This window comes from Glycine soja, chromosome 20, assembly GCF_004193775.1.
Source record: "Glycine soja cultivar W05 chromosome 20, ASM419377v2, whole genome shotgun sequence".
NCBI classification, from domain to species: domain Eukaryota; kingdom Viridiplantae; phylum Streptophyta; class Magnoliopsida; order Fabales; family Fabaceae; genus Glycine; species Glycine soja.
The window spans coordinates 49,482,617-49,507,607 of NC_041021.1; the positions used below are offsets into that span (position 1 = coordinate 49,482,617).

General features: G+C 33.5%; 1 protein-coding gene and 1 pseudogene across 4 annotated transcripts; one reads left to right on the top strand and one right to left on the bottom strand.

The window, feature by feature from the left end:
• Window positions 1–1,247: 1,247 nt before the first annotated feature.
• On the bottom strand, window positions 1,248–9,029 carry LOC114402671 (annotated as a pseudogene).
• Window positions 9,030–16,632: 7,603 nt separating this feature from the next.
• LOC114403793 (vesicle-associated protein 2-2-like) lies at window positions 16,633–22,047 on the top strand. 4 transcript variants are annotated; one of them, XM_028366954.1, is made up of 9 exons: window positions 16,633–16,725; window positions 17,918–18,096; window positions 18,241–18,311; window positions 18,396–18,477; window positions 18,977–19,092; window positions 19,181–19,372; window positions 19,738–20,508; window positions 21,120–21,197; window positions 21,592–22,047. In XM_028366954.1, exons 2-9 carry the CDS (start codon window positions 18,045–18,047, stop codon window positions 21,700–21,702), a joined length of 1,473 nt encoding a protein of 490 aa, XP_028222755.1. In that variant the 5' UTR covers window positions 16,633–16,725; window positions 17,918–18,044; the 3' UTR covers window positions 21,703–22,047. The 4 variants fall into 4 exon arrangements, with proteins under 4 accessions (XP_028222755.1, XP_028222754.1, XP_028222756.1 ...); XM_028366953.1 differs by lacking the exon at window positions 16,633–16,725 and adding an exon at window positions 16,940–17,041; XM_028366952.1 differs by lacking the exon at window positions 16,633–16,725 and adding an exon at window positions 17,442–17,820.
• The last annotated feature ends 2,944 nt before the right edge of the window (window positions 22,048–24,991 follow it).

Sequence of the window (24,991 nt, forward strand, 5' to 3'; positions counted from 1 at the left end):
ATTTTAGTCCCTGAAAGCGAAAAAAGTACGATAAATTCATTTATTTGTTAATTTTCTTTTGTTACCGTTATTGAAAAAGTCTGTGTGACACAGAACTTGTGAGCGTCCTACACATTAACATTACATTAAACAGTTCAAAAAATAGGAAAGCAAGCATAAGTTAAAATAAACATAATAATAAGCATAATTTCTTTATTGCTCTGAAATTTCTAATGTGACATTATCTTACTCAAAATATGATACTAAAACAAAAAATGCACATCCATTAAGTTAATCTTTACAAAAAAATGAGGCCCGACTTGATTTTACTACTACCTAATATTGTCACAATAAAAATTTTAGAGTAACAAATAGATTATGTTTATTAATTAAAGTTATATTTATTATTATGTTTGTTTTAACTTATGTTTCCTTTCCTAATTTTTTTTTAAATTCACCACCGAATGTGTCATGTAGGCTCTTTCATTAAGAGAAGTTCACATATAAAATTGTCACACTTTTTTTACTTTAAGAGACTAAAATTTGGACTTTTATCTTTTAGGGATGAAAATGACTATTTACTATAAAAAAAAATAATTAAGAATGCATGTTATGTTGCTAAACTTATTATAACATATTAAACATGAAGTGGGGGTCATTACGCTGACACACCATCCACTCTATCAAATAAAAATATCAAAGGTTTAATGTGTTTTTGGCATTCGAAAATTGATTCTAGGTTCAGAATTAATGTTGAATATATTTTCATATGTTTGATTTTATGTTAATGAAAAATTCAAAATTGATTATGAGTTTAAACAATTTTGAGTAATTTTTGCTTTAGATCCAAAATTTTGTATTGAATTTTACTCATAACTTGATTTTTTTTATAAGACATCCAAACATAAACTGCATCATTTCAAAATCATTTTTAACTAAAATTAATAATACAAAATCAATCTTGTCAACGGTCATCCAAGCATACTTAAAAATTAACCTTTTCTCTTCGATTTTATTAATTCATGTTTCCATGCTATTATGGAATATAATGATCAAAGCGAAAAGGGTTATTTTCTAAAATTGAAGTAGTTTAGTATAGGATGTTAATCATGCTATAGTTACATTGTTACACTATGTGTTCGAATTTTCTTTAGTTGTTAGAACTATAATAAAACATGACATCATGTTGCCTTGTATCAGCGAGTATAGGTCTGTGAATATTATTGATAAAGAGGATTCCCTTTCGAACACCACGGGCACACAAAATATGGGGAAAAGGAGCAAAATCTACTTTATTTCTTAGGTTATGGTATAAATATAGATAGATTCCGCTTGTATTTTTCCCCAGCTTCTGTCACAGACCTTAAAGTAGTTATTAAAATATATTTACGAAGAATACAATGGAGAGTTTGAGGGTGGAGATGGGAGCCCATTGGATTTCAGGGGCAGGGACGGGAAAATGGAGAGTTTGAGGCGGGGGCGGGGGTGGGATAAGCAAAAACCGTCCCAACCCGTCGGGTAGCCATGCCTAAACAGAATATGCAGATAAAACACCCAAGGCTCAAATACCCCCCAATACTAAAATATAGAAAACTATGCATGTCTACCAGAGATAGGTACATGTTTACTCTAAGGACTCTGTTTACTGATGATCTCCTCAATAAGATCTGCAGCTTCCTGAACTATTGGGATGCTCTGTGCACTATCTTCTTCTACAGTGATACCAAATTCCTCCTCAAGCCCCATCACAATCTCAGCCTAAAGGGCACGCCAAGTAAAAGTAAATCAGAACAATCAAATTCTTGGCTATTAATTTATACTCAGATTAGCTAAATAAATCTAAGGAGCATTGAACGGAAGCAACTCTAATGTATGGCAAGATGTCCTTTACCGTGTCAAGTGAATCAGCTCCAAGAGCCGTGAATGTTGACTCGCCAGTGACTTTAGAGTCATCCGATAGAGCCAGTTGGTTCTTTACTATTTTGCACACCTTTACTACCGTCTCTGGTTTAACCTGCTCAGTGCGTTCAACATTAAAGTGCAGTTATAACATTAATTAGAAAATCAAAGGTTGAGATAATAATGAAACACATACACATGTATTAAAAACTATGAAGTTGTTTAAATTTCAACCAAAATCAATAGTTATAATAGTACTTTATCGGTTCATCCTCTATCGTGCACCATTTGTCTTTATATTTTATTGTTGAGTTTCTGTGAAAATAATAACATTTCATCTTTCCCATCACAAATTCTCTAAATCAATCATTGTCCCAGCTTCAGATTGTAAGACTTCATGATGTGCAGTTCAAATAAGTTTCTATTAACTGCGGTTTCAAAACAGTCTAACATCTAGTAATTTAGTGTCCATGCGAGCAAAGTAAAATTTCTAAAAGAAAAGTTACATACAGCACAGGAAACTGTAAGGCGAATTGAGCGTGGCTGTGAGCTAAAAGAAAGTCCTTCTCCCATAGCTTGAAATAGAGCTAGACCTTTGGCCAGCAATTGAATTAAATGCCTATTCAGTATGCATTGAAAGAAACTTCGTTAAAGAATAAATATAAAAAGAACGAAACAAGAACTAAGCACTATTGCTGCTTTTCTAAATAAAAGAAAAACTGTGAGCTATTACTTAGAATCATTGGTGTTGTTCTGATGCACAATGCAGGAAAATAATATACAAAGTATTTTACAGATTCTGGTCTAAAATTTTCAGCTTCAATTTAAATCTTCATAACAAAATTGGATAGGGAGCCATAATGATGCAATCCTACCCCGCAAGGGCATTGGATAGAAAACTGCAAGTAGATTGGGCCAGATATGCAAGAGAAGGCCCTAGGGTCCTTATGAGCCTTAGGGTAGATTTCGGGCCCATGGGCTAAGTACGAGCCCACTTATCTTTGTAAATATTAGATTAAGGTTTCATTATTTTTGGGCCTTGTATTTAGGGCTCCATAATGTAGGTAGGGTACCCTAGAAATATAGGATTTTTCAGCCCTTGTATTTTAGGGCACCTAGACTAGTTTTTGTATTAGGGGTAGTTTTGTAATTTCACATGCACTAAGTGGATATTTGATGTGTGTGGTTGGAAATAAATTTAATTGAATTGGTAGAAGCCCAATCCAATTAAATTTTAGAGGGGGAGGTGAGCATTTGCTTACTACACCCCATTGCCACATCATATAGTCACACTTTGTGCATGTCCTTCATGCTTTTCATGCCTCATGACACCTAAGCACACTTAGTGGAGAATCTTGGAATTGATCTTGGATTAGTGGGCTGAACCATAACTAAAATTCACTAATCATAATTAGTGAAATTTTGGCTCCAAAGTTTGGCTCCACAAATTCAATTTCAAATTCAAGTGAAATTTGAATTTCCCTCCAATTTTGTGTGACACTTAGGCTATAAATAGAGGTCATGTGTGTGTATTTTTTTCAACTTTGAACATTTGAATATTAAACTTCAGATTTCAAAGCTCATTTAGAGCACAAAATTTCGTGCTCTTCTCTCCCTCTTCCTTCATTCTTCTCCTTCTTCCTCCAAGCTCTTATCCATGGCCTCCTATGGTGGTGAGCTTCTTCTAGACTCATCTTCTCCTTGAAGTGGCGTCTCCTCTCTCTCTTCCTTCCCCATTCCGCTGCCATTTATCTTCCAAGAAGCAAAGGAATCCATTGATGAAGAAGATCCTAGGCCTACAAGCTCCCATGGAGCTTGCATCATGTGGTATCAAGAGCATCTTCATCTAGGTGATGTTCTTTTGCTTCCTCTATCTTTTTGTTCGGTGAATTCTCTTTAATTCCTTGTTCTTCATCTTATTCTCCATGTATATCCTCCATTGTCTTGTGGTTTGGTGCTTTTTAGAGTAGATTAAAAAAAAAACCGATTAAATCTTAGATCTACAATTGTTCTTGCATTTCTATGGTTCAAATTTTGTAGATCTACTCTTGAATCTTGTTTTTGTGATTGATTTTAGGTTCTATCAATTTTCATTCATAATATTCTTGTGCTGAACCTTTAGATCTAAATTTTGTTCAAAAATATTGATTAGAAAAAAAAACACAAAAATCTAAGTGTAAATCACTTAATCCATGTTGTCTTAGAGTCATGTTTAGTCATAGTAATTGTCACATTATGTTCTAAGTTTGTGTTGAATTTTATTTTGTTGATTGAATTCTAGATACATTTGTTCATGTATTCTTGTCATTCTTAGCCTATCTTTTGAATTTTGAGTCTAATTCATGCATGTTATTTAGTTCATAACATGTTCTAAATCAATTCCTAGAGGTAGTCTTGTTCTTGAACTTTTTTTTTTTGCTTTCTAAGTTTCCTACATGATGCCTATGATGAAGTTGAGGTTTGGTGCTGAGTTGTGGCTAGATTTGTGAATCAAAATAAGTCTTAAGCTCTCTTTAATTGTGTTACTCAAGATAATTGAGCATAAGCAAACACAAATTGTAACTATCCAAGCCTTAAGCAACACAAACACTACTCTTGATTTCTAGGTTGAAATCGCTGGTGCTGGCAGCTTGAACATACGAACTTGTATAAATTACTGGGAATCGGTCACTACGTGTTTTGAGCTGAAACTTTTACTGAATTTTCTAGACATCTGGAAAAAAATTATAAAAAAAGAACCAAGCGATTTGGATTAAAGGAAAAAATAAGAAAAATATTACAAGTTGGCAGAAAAATCAGTGTCCAGGAAAAAAAAAGAAAAGTGAAAGGAAAGTGTGCTTGTTGTTTTGGCTCAAAATTTGTTCTATAATTGGTGCCTATTTTATACCAATCCTAGTTCTGAAATTTCAATTGAAAATTATTGTGAAAACAAGTGCCAAAACTAGAGGTTTCTTGAGTCTTTTTTTTTTAGTTTTTTCTACTCTACTTTAGAGCCATTCTAGGTTTCTCTTTGAGTCCTAGCTTGCTTTTTTGTGCTTTTCATTGCTTTAATTGTTGAATAATCCTTGGAAATTTGTCTTGTTAAAACTTTATTGGTTTAGCTTTCATTTCATTTTTTTTGGTCTTTGGTTATTGCTTGTCTCTTTGTTTCCTTGCTTGTGAGTTGCCATATAGGGAATTGGAAAGGAGGATTGGTGCCATATCTTGAAGAATTTGAGTCCAGAAGCAAGGGGCCAACCACCTTAAGAGCTATTGGACTAAGAAACACTCCAAATTGAGTGAAATACTAAAGATATAATAGCCACCACAATTGAGGACTTTTTTTTTTGTAATTTTGTAATTGGCAATTTGTTTTGCTTTCAAATTTTGTAACAAAAAGGCCTTTCATTGGAAGTAAGTTGGGAGCCTCCAATAGTTCACCCTACTTCCATTTGTGTGTAATAATTTTAGGCAATTTCCCCTTAGGATAGTGAGTGTTTTGTTGGGAACCTTAAATGAGGTCATCCAAACACTCTTAGGATCCGCCTAGTTTGCATTTCTTGCACTTTAATTTCTTGCTTATTTTCATAGTTTATTTCCTTTACCCTCCATTGTCAAACCGCCTAGATAGCTTGCCTTTTACCAATTAGTTTTTACCTTATCTTTCACACCTCTTTTAGTGTTTATTTTGGCTAGTTTCAACCATAGTTTCTTTTAGCTTTTGTTTTCAAACCCCCAACAAGAAAGAACCATAACTTAGGAACCAACATGAGTCTTCATTCTTCATCTAGTGTTAATGGTGAGGGTTCTACTCCTAAGGACCCCTTGTATAAGATATTAGATGAGTTGAGATCCCTTAAGTTGTGGAAAGAAAAACAAGAGAGAAAAGAAAAAGGTAAAAAAAGAGTGGAAGAAATAAGTCAAGATGAAAGAGAGAAAATAAGAGAGGAAGAAAGAAGAAAAATAATGAAAGAAATGAAAAGAGAAAAACATGTCTCCTATAGTAGTCATAACTCTTGCAAGAGCCTAAGTGAAGAACTTCGTGACTATTATGAAGGAAGGCATAGGTCACATCTTAGACCTCACTCCCATAGGAGAGAAAATGAAAGAAAGCCTCAAGAGGTTAACATTAAACTCTCATACTTCCATGGGAAGGACAATGTAGAGGCTAATTTAGATTGGGAAATAAGGGTAGAGCAACAACTTAAAAGGAAGTCTACTTCAAAATCTTATGGCTCTCACTCTTATCCAAAGAAAGACCAAGGTCAAGGAATCTTAGGGGTGAGACCTTCTAAGCCCAAAGATGATAAGGGTAAGACAATAGAAAAGCAACCCCTTAAGGCTAGTATGCAAGAGAAGACTAACTCCATGAAGTGCTTTAAATGTCTTGGAAGAGGACACATTACTTCTCAATGCCCCACCAAGAAAACCATGATTATGAGGGGCCAAGACATTTATAGTAGCCAAGATGAGGCTACTACTTCACCTTCCTCTAGTAAAAGTGAAGAAGCAAAAGGGGAAGAATCTAGTGAAGAGATCTACCCCCAAGAAGAAGGACAACCTTTAATGGTTAAGGAGGAGTGTAAGGAGGTAAGTGTCTCCTCCAAGAGGTTAGCTAAGAAGGAAAGACATTTTGAAATAAAGACAAATATTAAAGAAATTTCCCTTCTTAGACAACCTCCACATTTTCTCCTTTGTAAAAAGACACTTGTTAGCATTGCCACATCTCTTAGGCTTGAGTTTATTCCTCAAGTAAAGGAGTTGTTGGATGAGGGTTTGGTTCGCAAGAGATTAAATCTTTGTGCTTTGTTGGTGCCCAAAATAGGTATTATTAGGCGCCAAATCCCAAAAATAGGTGGTGTGATGAATGCTTTGGGTGGTGCAACACTCTTTTGTAAAATCACTCGTGCACCCAACATCTTCATGATTTGTGTACATAGGGACTCGTTAGGTAGGTTTGTTCTTATTTTTAGTTTCAATACAAACTTAGGCACTCATATGGGACACCTTAGGTTTGTCATATTTTTTGGTAGGAATAATCAACATGAAAATACAGAAAAAGGTATGTTCTATTGCTTTACTTTTCTTAATTTTTTAAATTGTGATCAAGGGGTTCCCATGAACCCTAAGAGAATAAAGGTCATTCCTGAGTGGCCCGCTCCACCAAGTGTAAGAAAAATTTGGGGTTTCCAAGACTTAACAAACTTTTACAAAAGGTTTGCCCCGTATTTTTCTATACTTGTAGCACCACTCATTGAGTTGGTGAGGAACCATGTTCCTTCATGGGAAGATGCCCATGAAATGAGTTTTCAGACCTTACCTTACTTCAGCATACTAAACACCACTAATACATATGTTTTTGTTATTTTTACAGGTGTTGAGGGAAAAAGCCCAGAGTTTCAAGAACCTCGGGATTTGAGGTCAAATCCTTTTCAAGGGGGAGGGAATGATGCAATCCTACCCCGCAAGGGCATTGGATAGAAAACTGCAAGTAGATTGGGCCAGATATGCAAGAGAAGGCCCTAGGGTCCTTATGAGCCTTAGGGTAGATTTCGGGCCCATGGGCTAAGTACGAGCCCACTTATCTTTGTAAATATTAGATTAAGGTTTCATTATTTTTGGGCCTTGTATTTAGGGCTCCATAATGTAGGTAGGGTACCCTAGAAATATAGGATTTTTCAGCCCTTGTATTTTAGGGCACCTAGACTAGTTTTTGTATTAGGGGTAGTTTTGTAATTTCACATGCACTAAGTGGATATTTGATGTGTGTGGTTGGAAATAAATTTAATTGAATTGGTAGAAGTCCAATCCAATTAAATTTTAGAGGGGGAGGTGAGCATTTGTTTACTACACCCCATTGCCACATCATATAGTCACACTTTGTGCATGTCCTTCATGCTTTTCATGCTTCATGACACCTAAGCACACTTAGTGGAGAATCTTGGAATTGATCTTGGATTAGTGGGCTGAACCATAACTAAAATTCACTAATCATAATTAGTGAAATTTTGGCTCCAAAGTTTGGCTCCACAAATTCAATTTCAAATTCAAGTGAAATTTGAATTTCCCTCCAATTTTGTGTGACACTTAGGCTATAAATAGAGGTCATGTGTGTGCATTTTTTTCAACTTTGAACATTTGAATATTAAACTTCAGATTTCAAAGCTCATTTAGAGCACAAAATTTCGTGCTCTTCTCTCCCTCTTCCTTCATTCTTCTCCTTCTTCCTCCAAGCTCTTATCCATGGCCTCCTATGGTGGTGAGCTTCTTCTAGACTCATCTTCTCCTTGAAGTGGCGTCTCCTCTCTCTCTTCCTTCCCCATTCCGCTGCCATTTATCTTCCAAGAAGCAAAGGAATCCATTGATGAAGAAGATCCTAGGCCTACAAACTCCCATGGAGCTTGCATCACATAATATGGTTTTGCAAGCAGAGTTAAGGTGGCCACAAAATTCATCATTGTATCATTCTTTAAACATAAAGCAAATGCTACAGGCACTAAGGCACTTTCTTTAGGCTGTATCGTTCAATTGCACATGCAATAAATGAAAATTTTATGTTTCACATTTTTTTCAAAAAAAAAAAACCACATGTCAATTAAGAAATCAAACAGATTTTTTCCACAAACACATGTTCTACGCAAATCCGTACACACGTAGTTATTATCATCGTTGTATTACATGCACAGTATTTGACAAATTAGATATAAAAAAATTTCTAGAAACGAACCTCTGCAGAAGTGGATTACAGAATTGAGAATTCAGAGAAAACTTGCACGTAAGAACAATAATAAAGAAATAGAAACAAATAAACAGACAATTGGAGGAATCATAAAGCGATCCATCACGAGTTTATCACAAAAAGAATGAGTAAAGCAAATCGCAGAATAACAGTCACAATTAAAAGGTTGAAAGCGCCAGGGAGGATCAAACGGAAAATGAAAACGATACCAATCTCTTATTCAAGTTGAGACGGAGACAACGTTCGGAGAGTAATGCTCCGGTGAACGTGTTCGTGGCCATGGAGGTTGGTGCAAAGATGCAAAGATAATCGAAAGAGAATTGAGAAGGTGGCGGAGAATGCGAAGAGCGTGAATAGTGAAGTGAAAAGGGCGTCGTTAAAGAAAGAATAAATAGAAACAGCTCTTTCCTTGCGCTGCTTTTGTTTGGTTCCTTCTCTCTCTCTCTTCCAAGTCAGACTCAGCTGAGAACTGAAATAGCCGTCGTCTAAGATTTGGGCCACACATTGAGCCCAAAATAGTTGGGCTAGAATCAAGGCGCGAGCCCAAATTACCAGACTGGGAGTTTGATTTGCTTCGCGTAGCTCACATGCATTCCAACAATTACTGTGTTTTCATTTATTGATTCTTCAACAAGGACAAAAGATGACTTTTTTTCTTTTAGAGAACACGAGTACCTTTCACTGGAACTAATTTTATTTGAGCCAAATAAAATAACTATAAGCTACAAACTACATGCCAGAACTACCTCGAAAATATTGGTTAAACTAAAATAACTTTATGTTAATTGATTCATGTGCTAAGGGATGCAAAAGATTGTTAAGTAAGTATATAAAAATGGTAATATTAAAAATAAATAAAACTAAATGTACAGCAATATCTTTAATTTTTCATGTGAGTTGTACATACAAATGCTAACATGAATTGGGCCGTATCGAAATGAAGGGAAGGAGTCCACTCACGGGGCATGACTCACAGGAGATGGGTTAAAATTTAAGAATCACCTGAATCAGTACATAAAAATCTATGTAGGACTATAGTTTATTCATGTGAATATGACCTGACATAATTTTGATTAAGAAATCTCACTTTACAAAAAAGGATACGATTATTTGATCCCACGTGTGCATTATTATATCATTTTCATAAATTAAATCAAACACTCTTGCTTCGGAAATGGATTTTAAAATCAGACTGTTTTTGAATGTAACTTTAAAACTTTTTTGTTTTATATGAATAGAATTTTCGACTTGTATATATTTTTATGACCTGAATGCTGAATGTGATGATGAAAATGTACGTGACCCTAAACCACGGCAAAGTTATGAATGAGAGAGAGGAAAGGGTTCACGTTCGTTGAAGGTGCTTCGTTGTGCAATTTGTGTGTTCTTTATCATCATTTAATGTGAGTGATAAACATTTGGCAGAGGTTTATTGAATTGCCTTTTCAATCATGACCAAGGTTGCTAGGTGAACCATCTTAATAGGTAATTTATTGTGGACCGTGTTAGAATATAAAGAGAAGGCAAAATTAGTTAATATAATTAAACTACTGATGATTTAGTTAGTTATTTAAAGAGATTTATTAGATATAAATAAATGAAGAAAAATAAGAGAGGATAAATTTATCATGTATATTAAACATTAGTTATTTGTAAAAGGAAAAATTCTTTTATGAAGGAAAAATCCTTAAAAGAGAATTTTGTCTCTTATTTTCTATTCTTTTTATAATCGGTTAATAAAATTTTCTTTTTTTTTTCTTTCTTATTTCAATTTCTAACATACCATTATTTCTAACTATTGATTTAAGGGTAAATAATCACTTTTGTCTCTTAATATGTAATTTGTTAATAAATGTGCTCCTCAAAGATGAAAATACAAAATTTAGTCCCTGAAAGTGTAAAAAGTGCAACAAATATGTCCTATCGTTAACTTCCCGTCCGTCGTTAATAAAATAGTCTATGTGGCACGAAGGGACAAATTTGTCATTGAAATGATTGTCAACGTGGATTGTCAGCCTATGAACATATTTGTTATAATATTTTGTTTACTTTTCGTCTTCCCACTCCGCTAATAAATACGTCTCTGAAATATGAAAATGCAAAATTTGGTCCTTAAAAAGTACAACAAATATATTCCGACGTTAATAATAGATTGTGATTAATTATTATTATTATTATTGTTGTTGTTGTTGTCGTTGTTGTTCTTATTCGTTTAGTACTTATGCAATATATTTTTAAAATTTCATTTTAATATATATATTTTTATTATTTTGATTTCCTTCTCAAACATTAATCTTTACTGTTAAAAAAAACATTTATCTTATATCTTATAATTTTATCAAATTTCTCACTTTTAATCTTTAAAATTATTCCATATCACAATTCCAACTTAAGTGTCCTCATATTTAGATTGAAAATAATATGTCAAGAGTTTTGAGTAGAAAAAATACAACCGACCGCGGGACCAAATTTATTTATTTATTTATTTTAAAAAAAGAATTTAATCAACTATTTTTTTATAAAAAAAAATCTCACAAAATTTAAACTAGATAAAGTTAAAGTAAAATTATAAGTCTTTTTCCTTAATCAATAATATATATATATATATCAAATATGAAAGAATCCCTTGGATAAATCTTATGTTCTTCCATTTGAGACAACACTTATTATACATAATATGAATGAAATGAAAACAGTTACTAACAAATAAAGAACTCAAATAAATTTAGATAAAAAATACAATAATTTTCAAACTAATATAGAGGTTAACTTTAAAACAAAACAAAAAAAAACTAATAAAGAGGTTTATTCTTTATTTTTGAGACGTGGAGTTGTATCTCTCACTGATTTAGGGGCTCCAGCGATCTTGCATTCCATTTGATATACTGTGACAGAGTACGTAATAAAGATTAATAATTAATTGAAGAAAAAAAATTCAAAAAATAAAAGGCTTTCATTTTTTTAAATGGTAACTCAATTTTTTTATATCATAAGACTAAAGAATTTTATTTTATTTTGGAAAATAAGTAGTTACATTGATTAATTAAAAAACTAATTAACAATTTAATAAATGGATAAATAGATAGTTAATCAAAATATAAGAGTTCAAATCTTAAGTTGTAGTTTACTGTTTTTTAATTCCTTTTTTCATAGCTTCTCTCCTATACAATTCATTATTAATGTTCGGATATATTTGTCGCATTTCTTATGCCCGAGGACTAAATTTTATATTTTCATTTTTCAGGGACGTATTTGTCAACGTAATGAGAAGATGAAAAGTCAAAAAAATATTATGACAAATATGCCCCTATATTGACAATCCACGTTGATAATCATTTCAGTGACGAATCTGTCCTTTCGTGTCACATAGACTATTTTATTAACGCTGACGGACAAAAGTTTAACGACAAAATATATTTGTTGCACTTTTTACATTTTCAGGGACTAAATTTTGTATTTTTATCTTTCAGGGACGGATTTATCAATGAATTAGATATTGTATTCCCATAAAATTTTCCGACCGTTAGCCGTCACTAGAGGTAATTTTTGGTGGCCGCATTTTTTCTTCTTCTTTTCTTGCCACCTCTACCCTCTTCGCCTTATTCTCCGACCCTGACTACTCCATCTTCTCTCACACCGAAACCCCATCCTATGCATTCTCCACCAAAGAAGATGCAACGATGAACATAACTAAATTATCAGGTGGAGAACCTAAATAAGAGCCTTAATCCGATTTTCATTAATTCAAAGTGTTAATGTTGTCCTCAACCAATTTTCCAAGGACCAAATCAAGTTCCAGGAGCTCTCGTTGTTTGTTTATATGTCAAAAACGAGTAAAGCTATCAAGAAAATGATTGAAAATCCCCTGAAAGTGACAGACCTATGGTTATCAGTAATAGAACACCATTGAGCATGCGAAGCTCATCCTCCCTCGCCTCGATTCTTCACTCTGAATATGATCATCTTGTCGGCGCAAAGCTTGGTGAAATTGATTTCGTCGACATTGATGTTTATGAACTGGTATTGTCCTCTACATTCAAGCTAGTGGAGGCACGAAAGCCGTGCCCGACAACACGAAGACAAGAGGTCAACTTCGAAGAAAAAGAGGATGGAAGTGGTGAGAAAAAGATGAAAAAATAAGAGAAGAAGAAAAAAACATCGCTGCCAGATATCGTCTCATCAGGGGCGAATGGTGGTCGGAGATGAGGCGGGAAGGGTAAGAAAATCAGGTGTTAAAGGTCCTATATAATAACATGATTCATTTGATGGTTAAGCATCATGATATCCATTATAACCTAAACCTATTAAAGTTATCTACCCTAGTATTGAGGGTTAATCATTTATGTAGTTTGAAATTTTTTTTATATACAAGAATTGAAAATAATATAAGAGGATTTACAATAATTTATATTTTTTTATTCAACAAATAGATTAGTTTGAATTTTGAGGTATGTATGTACGTTTTTCTTTCCTGTGCGGTAGGTTTCGGAAAAGTGTTGTGGTAGCTTTAAAAGAAAAGAAAAATAAAGAGAGGTGAAAAGTGGTTTTCATTTTTGGCCATCTCAAGTCTTTTTCAGGTTCAGGGTTTCTCAAATAATCATCCAACTTCCTTCAGTTTTGCCATTTTGAAATTAATGTCAAAAACAGGTGCACTGATTGTATCTAGATGTTAACTCTCCCCCTGTCGATGCGTGAGACATATTTGGATTGTTCTAGGAACTACAAGAAAATAATTTAATATTGATGATAAGGACTTCTTAGTAATTGCATGCATTATTAGTTTTGGTTAGATGTTGATTTCGAACCCATCATGCTAGATATAATTTTTTAATTACATGAAAAAGAAAGAAATTAAAATGGTATAATAAACTAATTTTCTCACATAAGTTAAAATCAATTTATGTATTTTAATAAAGAGATTTTTTACTCTCAATTCATATTAGTTATATATATACTTTTTTTCTTCATAATTGATCTTTATAAAAAAAACATTTATGTTTAAAATATGATTAGATATTATAAATGGACATCTTTTTCTAAGAAAATTTGAACCTTAATTTCCACTTTTGTAAGAGATTAGCTTTTTTTATTGGATCAAATGTCATTGTTAAAATAGGAGAAAATAAGTTTGATTCTCTCTTGAAACTCTTTGACCCAATCCATTTAAGGCATAATATAGTTTAGCTTATCTAGCAAAAAAGCTGATATCAAGTTTTTTTTTTTTTAAAAAAAAAACAATTTTTTTAGTTAAGTAGATTAGAATTGTGTTTCTCATAAAAGCTTACTAGACTTAACATACCGATATGTTTATAAATAATATTAATTTTGATAAAATAATAATAATATTCAGTATACAATATAATATCATGATTTTAACAATTAAAGTATTGTGTTTATGTTTTAAACTAGTTTTACTATTTATAAAATACAATACGTTTTTGTGGTTTTAACCATTTTTAGTTTGATAAATTCGTTGACCCGTATACGTATGCTTATTGGTTTGTTTAATGATAAGTCTTAGTCCATATATAAATCTATTGGTTTTTTAGTGATAGAGCTATTAGTTTGGAAGTATATATATTGAGATATTTAGATAAGTATAGATCCGCTGATTGATCTATTAAAGTCATAATATGAAATAAGCTTTTAACATGCTAACAAGCAATACTAAACTTACACAAATATCATGTCAAGCCTAAAAAACAATGTTATGACATACTATAGGAATTTTATTTTATTATAAAAAAAGAAGTTAATTAGTAGGAGATTTAAAGGAGAAAAAGGGTAAAAAAAAACTAAAAAGTATGTTGATGTTACTTTGCAAAAGGAATAGATTCAGGAAAAGGGTAAGGGTACGTAAGTGGAAGATATACATCATAAAGTGAGCTAATAATACGTATCATGGCTAACTTTCTTTTTTCTCCTAAACAATGAACAGATTTTGAATCTTTATATTCATGTTCAAGAAAGATTATTTCAAAATTGATACTAATGCAAATTATAATATGAGTAAATTACGAATAATCATCCTAATATTTCGTGTAACTATATAAATATTTGTTCTTTTTTTTTAATCATCACCGTCATCTTTCTTATAAAGGGTGCTAATCTAACACATAAGATATATCAGTCTAATATTTTTAAATATACATAAGAAAATATCAATGTAATATTTTCAAACATAGAGGAATGTTAGTATAGGAATATTTTTTTTTTATATTATGTATAATTTGAGAAAAATTCAACAGATACGAGGATAATTTACACTTATAATTTTAGTAATAAATTATTTTTATATGTTAGCTCAAGCTCATTATTTGTATTTTATTCAATAATATTTATTTTAATAGATTTTCTTTTTTCACTATATCCACCCAGGTTTCTGGTATGGATATGTTAATTAGTTCTTCATTTGCAAATCAATTGATCTCAAAATGATCTGACAACCTAGCTTTTTTTGCCATTCGCGCTCTACGTTGGATGATTGTATACTCTCCCAAAGGTTGATCTATCCAAGACTGATCTCTCTAGGGTCAGGTACTCAAAGGAAAACCTTTCTAGGTTGATCTTTCTTAGTGGTAATATTTGAAACTGATCTCTCTAAACTAATCAGCTTAATCTATCACTAAGTATCTCACAAATTACATATAAGGAGAATCCCTTTCATGATATGAGATTATTTTCTATCTCCGCCCACAATACAAAGAACTAATTCTTCACAATAAAAAATCATTCGTTAGTTTAAATTGAGTATTTATATCTTTTCAGGAACTCTAAAAAGAAAATTACACACTTTTTAAATAGTCACCTTAAACCCAAAAGAAAACCTACATCAAAACTCCTATGAATATAATAAATCAACAAAACAAAAATATTAATTGAAAATACATTTATTTTCATTAAGCAATATTTAAATACATTCTATAATCTAATTATGAAACATAAAAAAATCAAATGCAATTCAATTTCAACACAATAAAGTAATTATAAACAATCAATTACAGACTTATAAACCCTGTATTAGATTCATGTATACGATTACCATCTCTTGCACTTATTTAGTTATATACTTCCGGTAAAATGTAAAATAAGGCGCTATTTATCGGTTCAATTTGGATGTTCATGACTTCATATATATATATGGCCAGAAACGACACGGAAATAATTCTATAATAGTAAATTACTGGGATTGAATATAATAATAAACCAAATCATGGGAGGGATAACATTTGGAAAGTCCTAACACTGCTATATGATCGTTGACAACGCCACTACCTGAGTGACCAACAATAAAATAAAGGAAAAAGTGTTCCATTCCATGCATGATCATGCTTTCAATTGTAAATTATTGAATGATCGCCTTTCACGGAATAGGAGCCAGGCTTAAGAGCTTAGCTAAAGGAATGAACAACAATTTTTACTAATCATTAAAGGATGTCAATAATTTTATGGATTATTTATTTATTTATTTATTTTTAAAAGAGAAGTTTCTCTCTCGTGAGAATTCCTATATTTGAAAAATAAATATTGTGAGTAGTTATTTCAACATAATAAACTCAAATTATTTAATTTCCAAAATACTTTTTGTTTAAGTTTTTTCATTTTTGTTATTATTTCCATACAGGCTCTTAGGATTTGAGGTCACCTTACCCAAGATATGTCTATCTTAGTACTTATGATCTAATATGTTTATATAATGATTCTTAAGAGATAATCTTATCATATCTTATTTCCTTTCTTAATTTCAGGAATAAAATATAATAAAGACAAGAAAATATATTATCAAATACGTAATTATATTACAGTTAAGATATGATTAAGTAATATAATTAGGTAAGATATCTTTTTTTTTTCTTTAATTATATTACAGTTAAGAAGTCGTCGAATCATGACCCCAGTTGATAAAATTGATGGTGAACCTCAAGGCTTGACTTTCGATGGTGATATTTTTAGATGGTGGTGATTAGAGCAATCACCTTTGCTGTTTTTCTGCGGGAAAGCATTTGTGTGCAAAATGGGAAGGGTTTCCACATGCAAGGGGTCCATCACGGAGTGTTTCGGAGGAACACTGTTTCGTGCTCCCGACACAGTGCATCCTATTGCGGTCTCCATTATAATGCCATTACGAGGTGCAGAAGCTTAAATTTTTTTTATTTTTTATTTTTCTCCGGTGGGATTTGAGATGTTTTTGTTCATTTGCTTGCTATTAACATATAAGTTTTTTATTCATGAACATATGTAGTAATCCACCTTTGGGTTGTTGTTTTGACTTTTGAGAATACACTACATTTAGTGTTTGCTTCCAAAGTTTGAGATGCAGCGGTCTTGCATCAATGGAGGAGGGGCCACCGGATGAAAGAAACACTAAAAAAAAAAAAAAGGAATGTCGTTGTCGCTGCCAAAAATGGCGTCTGATAGTGGCGAATGGAGAGTTGTTGAGAAAGAGTAAGAATCTAGTGCAAACAATCCTATATTATAAGATTAATCTAAGAATTAAAAATGATAATTCATAATAGGCCATTTATCAAGGTGGCCTACTCTAGTCTTAGACCATCATTGATGGGATGATTTTTCAAAATTTACCCCATTTGGTAAAAAAAGCCGTTTAGTTGCTTTTTGTCCCAAATTTGACTTTATTTTCTCATATCTTTCTTCAACAAAACTATACTGGTATTTTTAGTTTTTTACAGATGCCATATGCCAAATTCTGACAGACAGTAGTAGTAGTAACTGTTAAGTGTAGCTGGCTGCGCCGAGCCAATAAAAAACGGCTCCGTGTCGGTAAAAGGTCTTCCGTAGGAGTCACTTTCTTTTGGGATGCTACGTGCTCCTCACTTGAAAAAGGCATCAAATTGGAAAAAAAAAAAAAGAAATCACAATATTTCAAGAAAAAGCGTTTTTTGTTTTCCATCCCCTCCTCCCCCCTTTTTCTGCAACTCAGTCGCTCTGTTTGTCTGCTCTCCTCTCCGTTTCGAAGAAGATCACACGCTTATTCCTATTCAATGCATCCACTTTTATCCTAACCTTGCATGTAAGAAAAAGAAGAAAGAAAAAAAATATCCAACTACCATATAGGCATATACGGCTAATTCCATTTTAGCGCATCTTTGATCTCTCTCCGCGCCCCGTGTTTAAACGCTGCCGTTTCTTCTCGTTTCCCAGCTATTCTTTCCACTTTGAAAAAAAAAAGAAGCTACTAATACTACTTTTTTTCTCGCTGCGTGGTATGTTCTTGCTGAATTTTAGGTCTTCATGTTCATCTACAATTTAATGCTTATTTTTCTTTTTTTCTTTTTTCGGTTTTCCATTGTTCGAGTTCAGTTCATTTGACTCGTTGATCTGCCACGACTTGACTCGGCCCCCGCTTCTTCACCGTCTTCTGCGTCGAATCGAACGGCTTCACTGAAACACTGCCGTTTTAGGCGACGATCTCGGTTTCGGGATAATCATGAGTAAAGCGCCGCTTCTCCTAATCGAACCCAAGGAACTCAAATTTATATGTGAGTGCATTTTTCATTTTTCGAATACTTCTATTATTGTGTGCGGCCATGCATGCTGATGCTGATGTCATTGAACCTAATATAGTTATGCGTTTGTATATGATCAATTGAATAATATGTGCCGTGATTTTTCGCCTATTATAGTTGAGTTGAAGAAGCAAAGTTCATGCTCGGTTCAATTGACCAATAATACCAACCACTATGTAGCGTTCAAGGTCTGAGCACCTTTCTTTTATGATCCCCATTATTATTATTATTATTATTATTATTAATCGTTTTTGTATCATTTATGTTTGCAGATCAAGACGACGTCCCCTAAGAAATATTCAGTGCGTCCAAATGTTGGAGTTCTCGCGCCGAAAGCTACTTGTGAATTCATAGGTATAGCTTCGTCTTATGTGTGTTTGTTTGGTATTTTTCCTTTTGAGACACTTGACTTATTATTCTATACATTAGTTAAGCTCTATTGAGAATAAGTACAGTCATTGTGGGTTGGATGGTTAAGGGAGAAGGGAGAAGGGAAGAAGGGAATGGTCGTGGGTTGGGTTCGATCCCTATGCTAACAAAACTAACATTCTAACAAATTAACATTTGCCTATAAAAAAAAATTGTGGACTTGTGGTGGATGATTTTGGGATATATGCCATTGCCAAATGGCCTGAATTTGGCACGAAACTGTTTTCTTTGAGTGCACAATGTTGCTTTTCAATTTTAAATTGTTGTGATTGCAGCCCTTAACTTTTTAAGGAATGTCGTTTTTCCAGGAACAACAGTTGAAGATGAATCCACACACGTGGAAATTAATTCTAGCATCTTAGTTTCTGTCACCCCCTCCCTCCCCAAATTCAATTTTCATTGTATTTATTTTGTCATCAAACAGTTACAATGCAACCCCAAAGGGAAGCACCTGAAGATATGGTGTGCAAGGACAAGTTCTTAATCCAGAGTACAAAGGTTCCTGCCGAAACAATCAGTGAAGATGTTACTTCCCGCTTGGTATGGATATTTATTAGTCTGTGATTTTGAACTCTGGTAGATTTTGTATTAGTTTATATCTTTTGACTTATTTATTTGCTGATGGCAGTTTGTTAAAGATGGAAGTAAATATATAGAAGAAAATAAGCTGAAGGTGACCCTAATCTGCCCACCCAATTCACCAGATCTCTCTCCTATTAATGGAGATTTCAAGAATGGGCTTGACCATGAAAAAGTTCAGATATATAGTAAAGATGAAATCCAATCCCCAGAGACCATGGTCAGAGGACGCTTCACTAATGTATGGCTCTAAGCTCTTTTCTTTCCTCCACTTTTTCTCTCATAGATATTTCAAATCCCTGAGAAAGATACTTGAAGAATTTCTTAGTTACATATTTTAAGGGTTTTGTTGGTTTTTATTTCTGGATTGTTATTTTCATAATTTAAAAGGTGTATCATTATAGAGTTGCAGACTGTCTTCACCTTTCGTGTTTCCTTGAGAATGCATTCTTTTAAATTGCCATAAGTTTCCTTCTTTTCCGGTGTTGTCATCTCTGTTGTTTTTCGTAGTCTTTGTGCATGTGTGGATGATCAACTTTACAATTTCAATTCATACTTTTTAAATAAGCCATTCACATTTTTTGTTCTGTGCCTGGTATATGTCAGGTTCTTAAAAATCCAGACATGGTTCATGAGGTATTAGAACTAGAAGAGGATATGGAGTTGAGGCCAGAGTATTATGTGGGACACACCATGAAACATGTAGGGGAGCCAAAAGAAGAAGCAAGGTTGAAAGTGTCAAAAAATAAGGAGTTGAATATGGTCAAGGATTTAGAAGAATTGAAGCCACAAAAAAAGTTAGAGGTTGAAGTGCCAAAAGATCTGGATTTGAACAAAATAAAGAATGCAGAGGAGTTGAAACCAGAGAAAGCAGCAGAGGAGTTGAAACCAGAGAAAGCAGCAGAGTTGAAAGTGTCAAAACTTCTGGTTTTGAACAAAGTAAAGAATGTAGAGGAGCTGAAACCAGAGAAGGCAGCAGAGTTGAATGTGTCAAAAGTTCTGGATTTGAACCTCGTAAATAATGTAAAGGAACTGAAGCCAGAAACAGAAACAGAGTTAAAAATGTCAAAAGATCTGGAGTTGAAAACAGTAAAGAATGCTGAGGAATTGAAGCCAGAAAAAGAAACAGAGTTAAAAATCTCAAAAGATATGAAGTTGGAAACATTTAAAAATGTTGAGGAACTGAAGCCAGAAAATGAAATAGAGTTAAAAATAACAAAAGATAGGGAGTTTAGAACAGTAAAGAATGTTGAGGAACTGAAGCCAGGAAAAGAAGCTGAGTTGAGAGTTTCAGAGAGTATAGAGCAGCTGAAATTATTGAAAGCTATCGAAGAGATGAAATTAAAGCTAGATGGACTTGAGTCAAAACTAAATGAGGTCAGGCATGCTACTATTCTTTTACTGTGAAACTTTTTATCTGCTTGCATATGTGACATGCTTCCTAGCAAGTTGCATGTTGAAGCAAATTGCTTTATAAATTTTCCTGCAACGAGATCAAGAGTTTGATTATTAATACCTTTATATATGTTTTCATTTGAGAGGTTTGAAGTATAAAGTATTATTTAGACCTTGTTTTCACAGACTTTTGTATGATTGTGACTATTGATGAATATGCTTGATTGTTATGTACATTACTTTTTCCCATCCTTTCATTTGATTAATTTGTATACACATGGTTTGAGACAGCCAGGGGCTAGGGTTGCTCTTTTATACATCTTTTTGAATGTACAGGGTGCAATATGTGGCATGATTAAGTTCCACAATGTGGTATAACTGCTGTTTTTTACATCCTTTTAGGCTTGATTAGTTGACATCCTATAGACTTAATTCTATGAAAATGTTTTCTTTTTATTGCATATAGCAATGAAGCAATTGTGCCTATGGGTTTCCTCATTAAAATGGGGCTTAAAGTAATAGTGGGTCTCGACTTTTATGCTAATCTGAACTGATTTAACTAAAGTGACGATAATGTTTCTTATTCCTTGCAGTCTGGAGTAACAATATCAAAGTTAACAGAGGAGAGGAGGCTCAGCAACCAAGAGACAAAAATCTTGCAAGAAAAATTAGTAAGCTTGGGAACTACTGTTATTAGTAATGTTCTTTTGTGGCCATTATTAATTGGTTTTTGTCATAATCCCTGAGATGCTTAACATAAATTGTCTGTCATTCTAGAATTTGAAGTACTATCAATTTATAAATGGTGCAACGAGAGAAAACGGGGTCAGGGGCACCCTTATATTTGATTACAATGACAAAACTGAGAAAGAATTAATCAAAATTTTAATTTAGATTGGCAATTTCATTTTTTTCTTTGTTGGGGATCAGTATAAATGTTGTTTGCTGCTTTTGAATTCTTCTCCATTTACATGCTTGAACTTGTGCAATTTTGTACTGTTTCAACATTTGGGGCGAGTAGATTTCATTTCTTAAATGCTGCTGGGGTTGTATTATTTTTTGCAGGCAGATCTTATTAATAAAGGTCCAAGAAAAGTTCAAGTCGGCTTCCCACTTCTATATGTCTGTATGGTGGCACTTATCTGTGTCTTCTTGGGATACCGTTTACACTCTTGATACCTGGACAATCAATCGTCTACAGGAAGCTACTGACATTTTGAATTTCCCCGAATTTGTTAATAGCGGAAGTTTAGGCATAAATCCCCTTTATATCTATGAATGTAATAGTAGGGGATCTGTATACTTGACGGTCTGTGATATTCGATTTAATCTGTCTAGTCCATATTCATGTACGTTCCTGGTTTGTATATGCAAAAATTACCCAGGTGCACAAGTACAAATAATGAGATATATAGCCCAGGTAGATGACCTTTTGTGGATAGTAGAAAACTGAGTGTTGTGTACACATACTTTAGACTGTTCTTCACTTCTTTATGATTTATATTCCCTCGACGTTGATCAGTGTTTCTCTGTGGGGTGGTGGCATGAGTGACTACCAGCCGTGATATAGCATCTAGTTTGAATGTTTAAAAAAGTATTCATAATTACCTTTATGTTAACGTGGAATACTTTGATTCTGTCTACCTCTGCAGCAATTATTCAAATTTAGGAACCTGTAATGATTTGGCACAACCAAAAAAATATGTTGCATGTACTTGTTATTTATTGACCACGATTGTTGATTTAGGACTAGTCCAAAGTAGATTGTTTATCCTCCTAGTATCAAAATTGAGGCTGATGCGGCCGTGCTTTCGTGTATAAAGTATCTTCCTAGCACTTAATAACACTTATTATTGTTTATCTATTATCACCAACAACTCTCTATAATAACCTCTTCCTTCAAATAGGCTAAATCTCACAAGTTGTGCGGATTGAAACTGGCGAATAACTGGAAAAAAAAAAAAACCAGTTATTATCCCAAGTATACCCCTTCATTTCAATATATATAAAAACTGTTCAGCCATATGTCACGTGTTGGTTGGATAATATTATCAATATATATTTTTTAACTTCTTTCTTTTACTGTTTCTGTGATCTGTACTTGCTTTTTTTGTTTTATTTTTTAACGTGCAAAGCACGGGCATTGCACCCTAGTTTTATCATAAAATTGGATGGCAAGCAAAGAAATTTTTATACTACCATTAGTTCATTACTTTAATTGTTAGAGTATAAAAGCTAAACCAAAAAACAATAGTCCTAGTTAATTTGAATAACAACCTTCTCTCTCTATATATATGTGGGATGTTTCAAATGAAAACACTTCTTAAATGAGAAATGAGAATTAATCATTAGCCATTAGATCACAATTAAAAAAAAATGAACAGCCAAGATTAAAACACAATTAAAAAAGTTATGTACCTCTCTTTCTCTCTCTTCTGCCTTTTCCTTCCTGTTTTGTTTTCACGTCATCACAGCAATGGCTTTGTCACTCTAATATGAGAGTCCATGACCCAAGCATAATAACTCTCTTTTGATTTCTTCTTCTTCAAGCTTTGAGCTTCTCCAAACCTCTCTTTGATCATGTTTCAGTTCATCTTCAATATGGTATCAGAGCTCTGCTGCGCAACTCTATCTTCTTCCCCATTCTTCATATTTTATTGATCTTCTTTTCTTCTTATTCTCATTCTTTTGATTCTTGATTCTTCGGCTTCATCATCATGAATAGAGAATCAAATCAATCCCTCAATGTTCATAGCCCCTACTCCCTGCATCCTAGTGAAAATCCAGCTACTGCATTGGTTTCACCCGTCTTGGATCCAACTAATTACAATTCATTGAGGAGATCCATGTTCACAGCTCTAAGTGCGAAGAATAAAGTGGAATTCGTTGATGAATCTCTTCCACAACCTGCATCGAATCATATTCTGTTCTCAACATGGAAGAGGTGCAACGACATGGTGGTATCGTGGCTGGTGCACTCAGTTTCAACATCGATTCAACAAAGCATCTTGTGGATGGATAATGCTGTTGATATATGGAAAGATCTGAAGTCACGCTATTCCCAAGTTTGCACTCATTGTGGCATCAATGGACACACGGTGGATGAATGTTTCAAGAAACATGGATATCCTCCTGGCCATAGACTCTATAAACCTCAAGGAGCCTCAATCAACAACACAATGACAGATGATGCAAGTAACTCAGAAAGCAATGATCATAAAAAACAAGAGACTCAGAATCATGAAATTCGATTCACACCACAGCAGTATCAAGCACTCGTGGCATTGCTTTAACAACAATCTAACCATGGGATATCTACCTCTAATGCTTCTCACATCCACTAGATTGGTACTCTCCCTCTTCGTGCTCACTCTTCTGTTATAAGTAATGCGGTTCCACTTACCTGTACCATACACTGAAATGATCCAGCTACATGGATATTGGATTCAAGAGCAACTGATCCAGCTACATGTTGCTTCCTCTCTGAAATTCTATACAAAGTATAAAGAAATTAATCCTATAGTGGTTAGATTGCCTACAGGCCAACAAGTTTTGGCAACACATTTAGGGACAGTAAATTTCACTGAATTCTTACATCTGGAAGATGTCCTATATTTACCCAGTTTCAATTTCAATCTCATTTCTATTTCCAAATCAGTCTCATCACTAAATTGTCAATTGACCTTCTCTGCCAATAAATGTTTGATACAGGACGTGACCAGCCTGAGGATGATTGGTATAGTTGATGTTGTGGGTGGCCTATACAAAATGTTGATGCCGTCTGCTAGTTCTGGTGTCAGTTCTGTTGTTGGTTCAGTCAAAGCCTTTCCAAATCAAGTTTTTTCAAATTGTCTTTTTCTGTAATAAAGTGCCTATAGACTTGTGGCATTTTAGATTAGGACATCCTTCACATGATAGATTACACACCATGAAACAATATTATCCAATTCTGTCTAGTGACAAATCGTTTGTCTGTGATACTTGTCATGCAGCTAAACAAAGAAACTTCCTTTTCCACATAGTGATTCTCATGCTTCTGCACCTTTCTCTTTACTGCATGTTGATATTTAGGGCTTGTGTGCCACCACATCTATAAATGGACATAAATATTTCTTGACTATTGTTGATGATCACACTCGCTATGTTTGGACTTTTCTCATGCTTTCAAAAGCTGAAACACAAACACATCTCAAAGCCTTTGTCACTTTAGTTGAAAGACAATTTGAAACCAAAGTTAAAGTCATACGATCTGATAATGGTGCAGCATTTATCATGCATCAATTTTTTGAATCAACTGGCATTGTTCACCAAACATTACGTGTTGAAACACCTCAACAAAATGGCATAATTGAAAGAAAACATCAACATCTTTTGAATGTTACTAGAGCACTTCTTTTTCAGTCCAAACTGCCACCCATGTTGCTGCACACCTCATCAATTGCCTTCCTACCCCTTTACTTGGCAA

Excerpts from the sequence above, each read along its gene's own strand:
- LOC114403793 (XM_028366954.1), top strand. The coding sequence starts at position 18,045 with ATGAGTAAAGCGCCGCTTCTCCTAATCGAACCCAAGGAACTCAAATTT. Across the intron at positions 19,093-19,180 it reads AAGATGTTACTTCCCGCTTG|TTTGTTAAAGATGGAAGTAA; the intron begins GTATGGATATTT and ends TGCTGATGGCAG. Across the intron at positions 19,373-19,737 it reads TCAGAGGACGCTTCACTAAT|GTTCTTAAAAATCCAGACAT; the intron begins GTATGGCTCTAA and ends GGTATATGTCAG.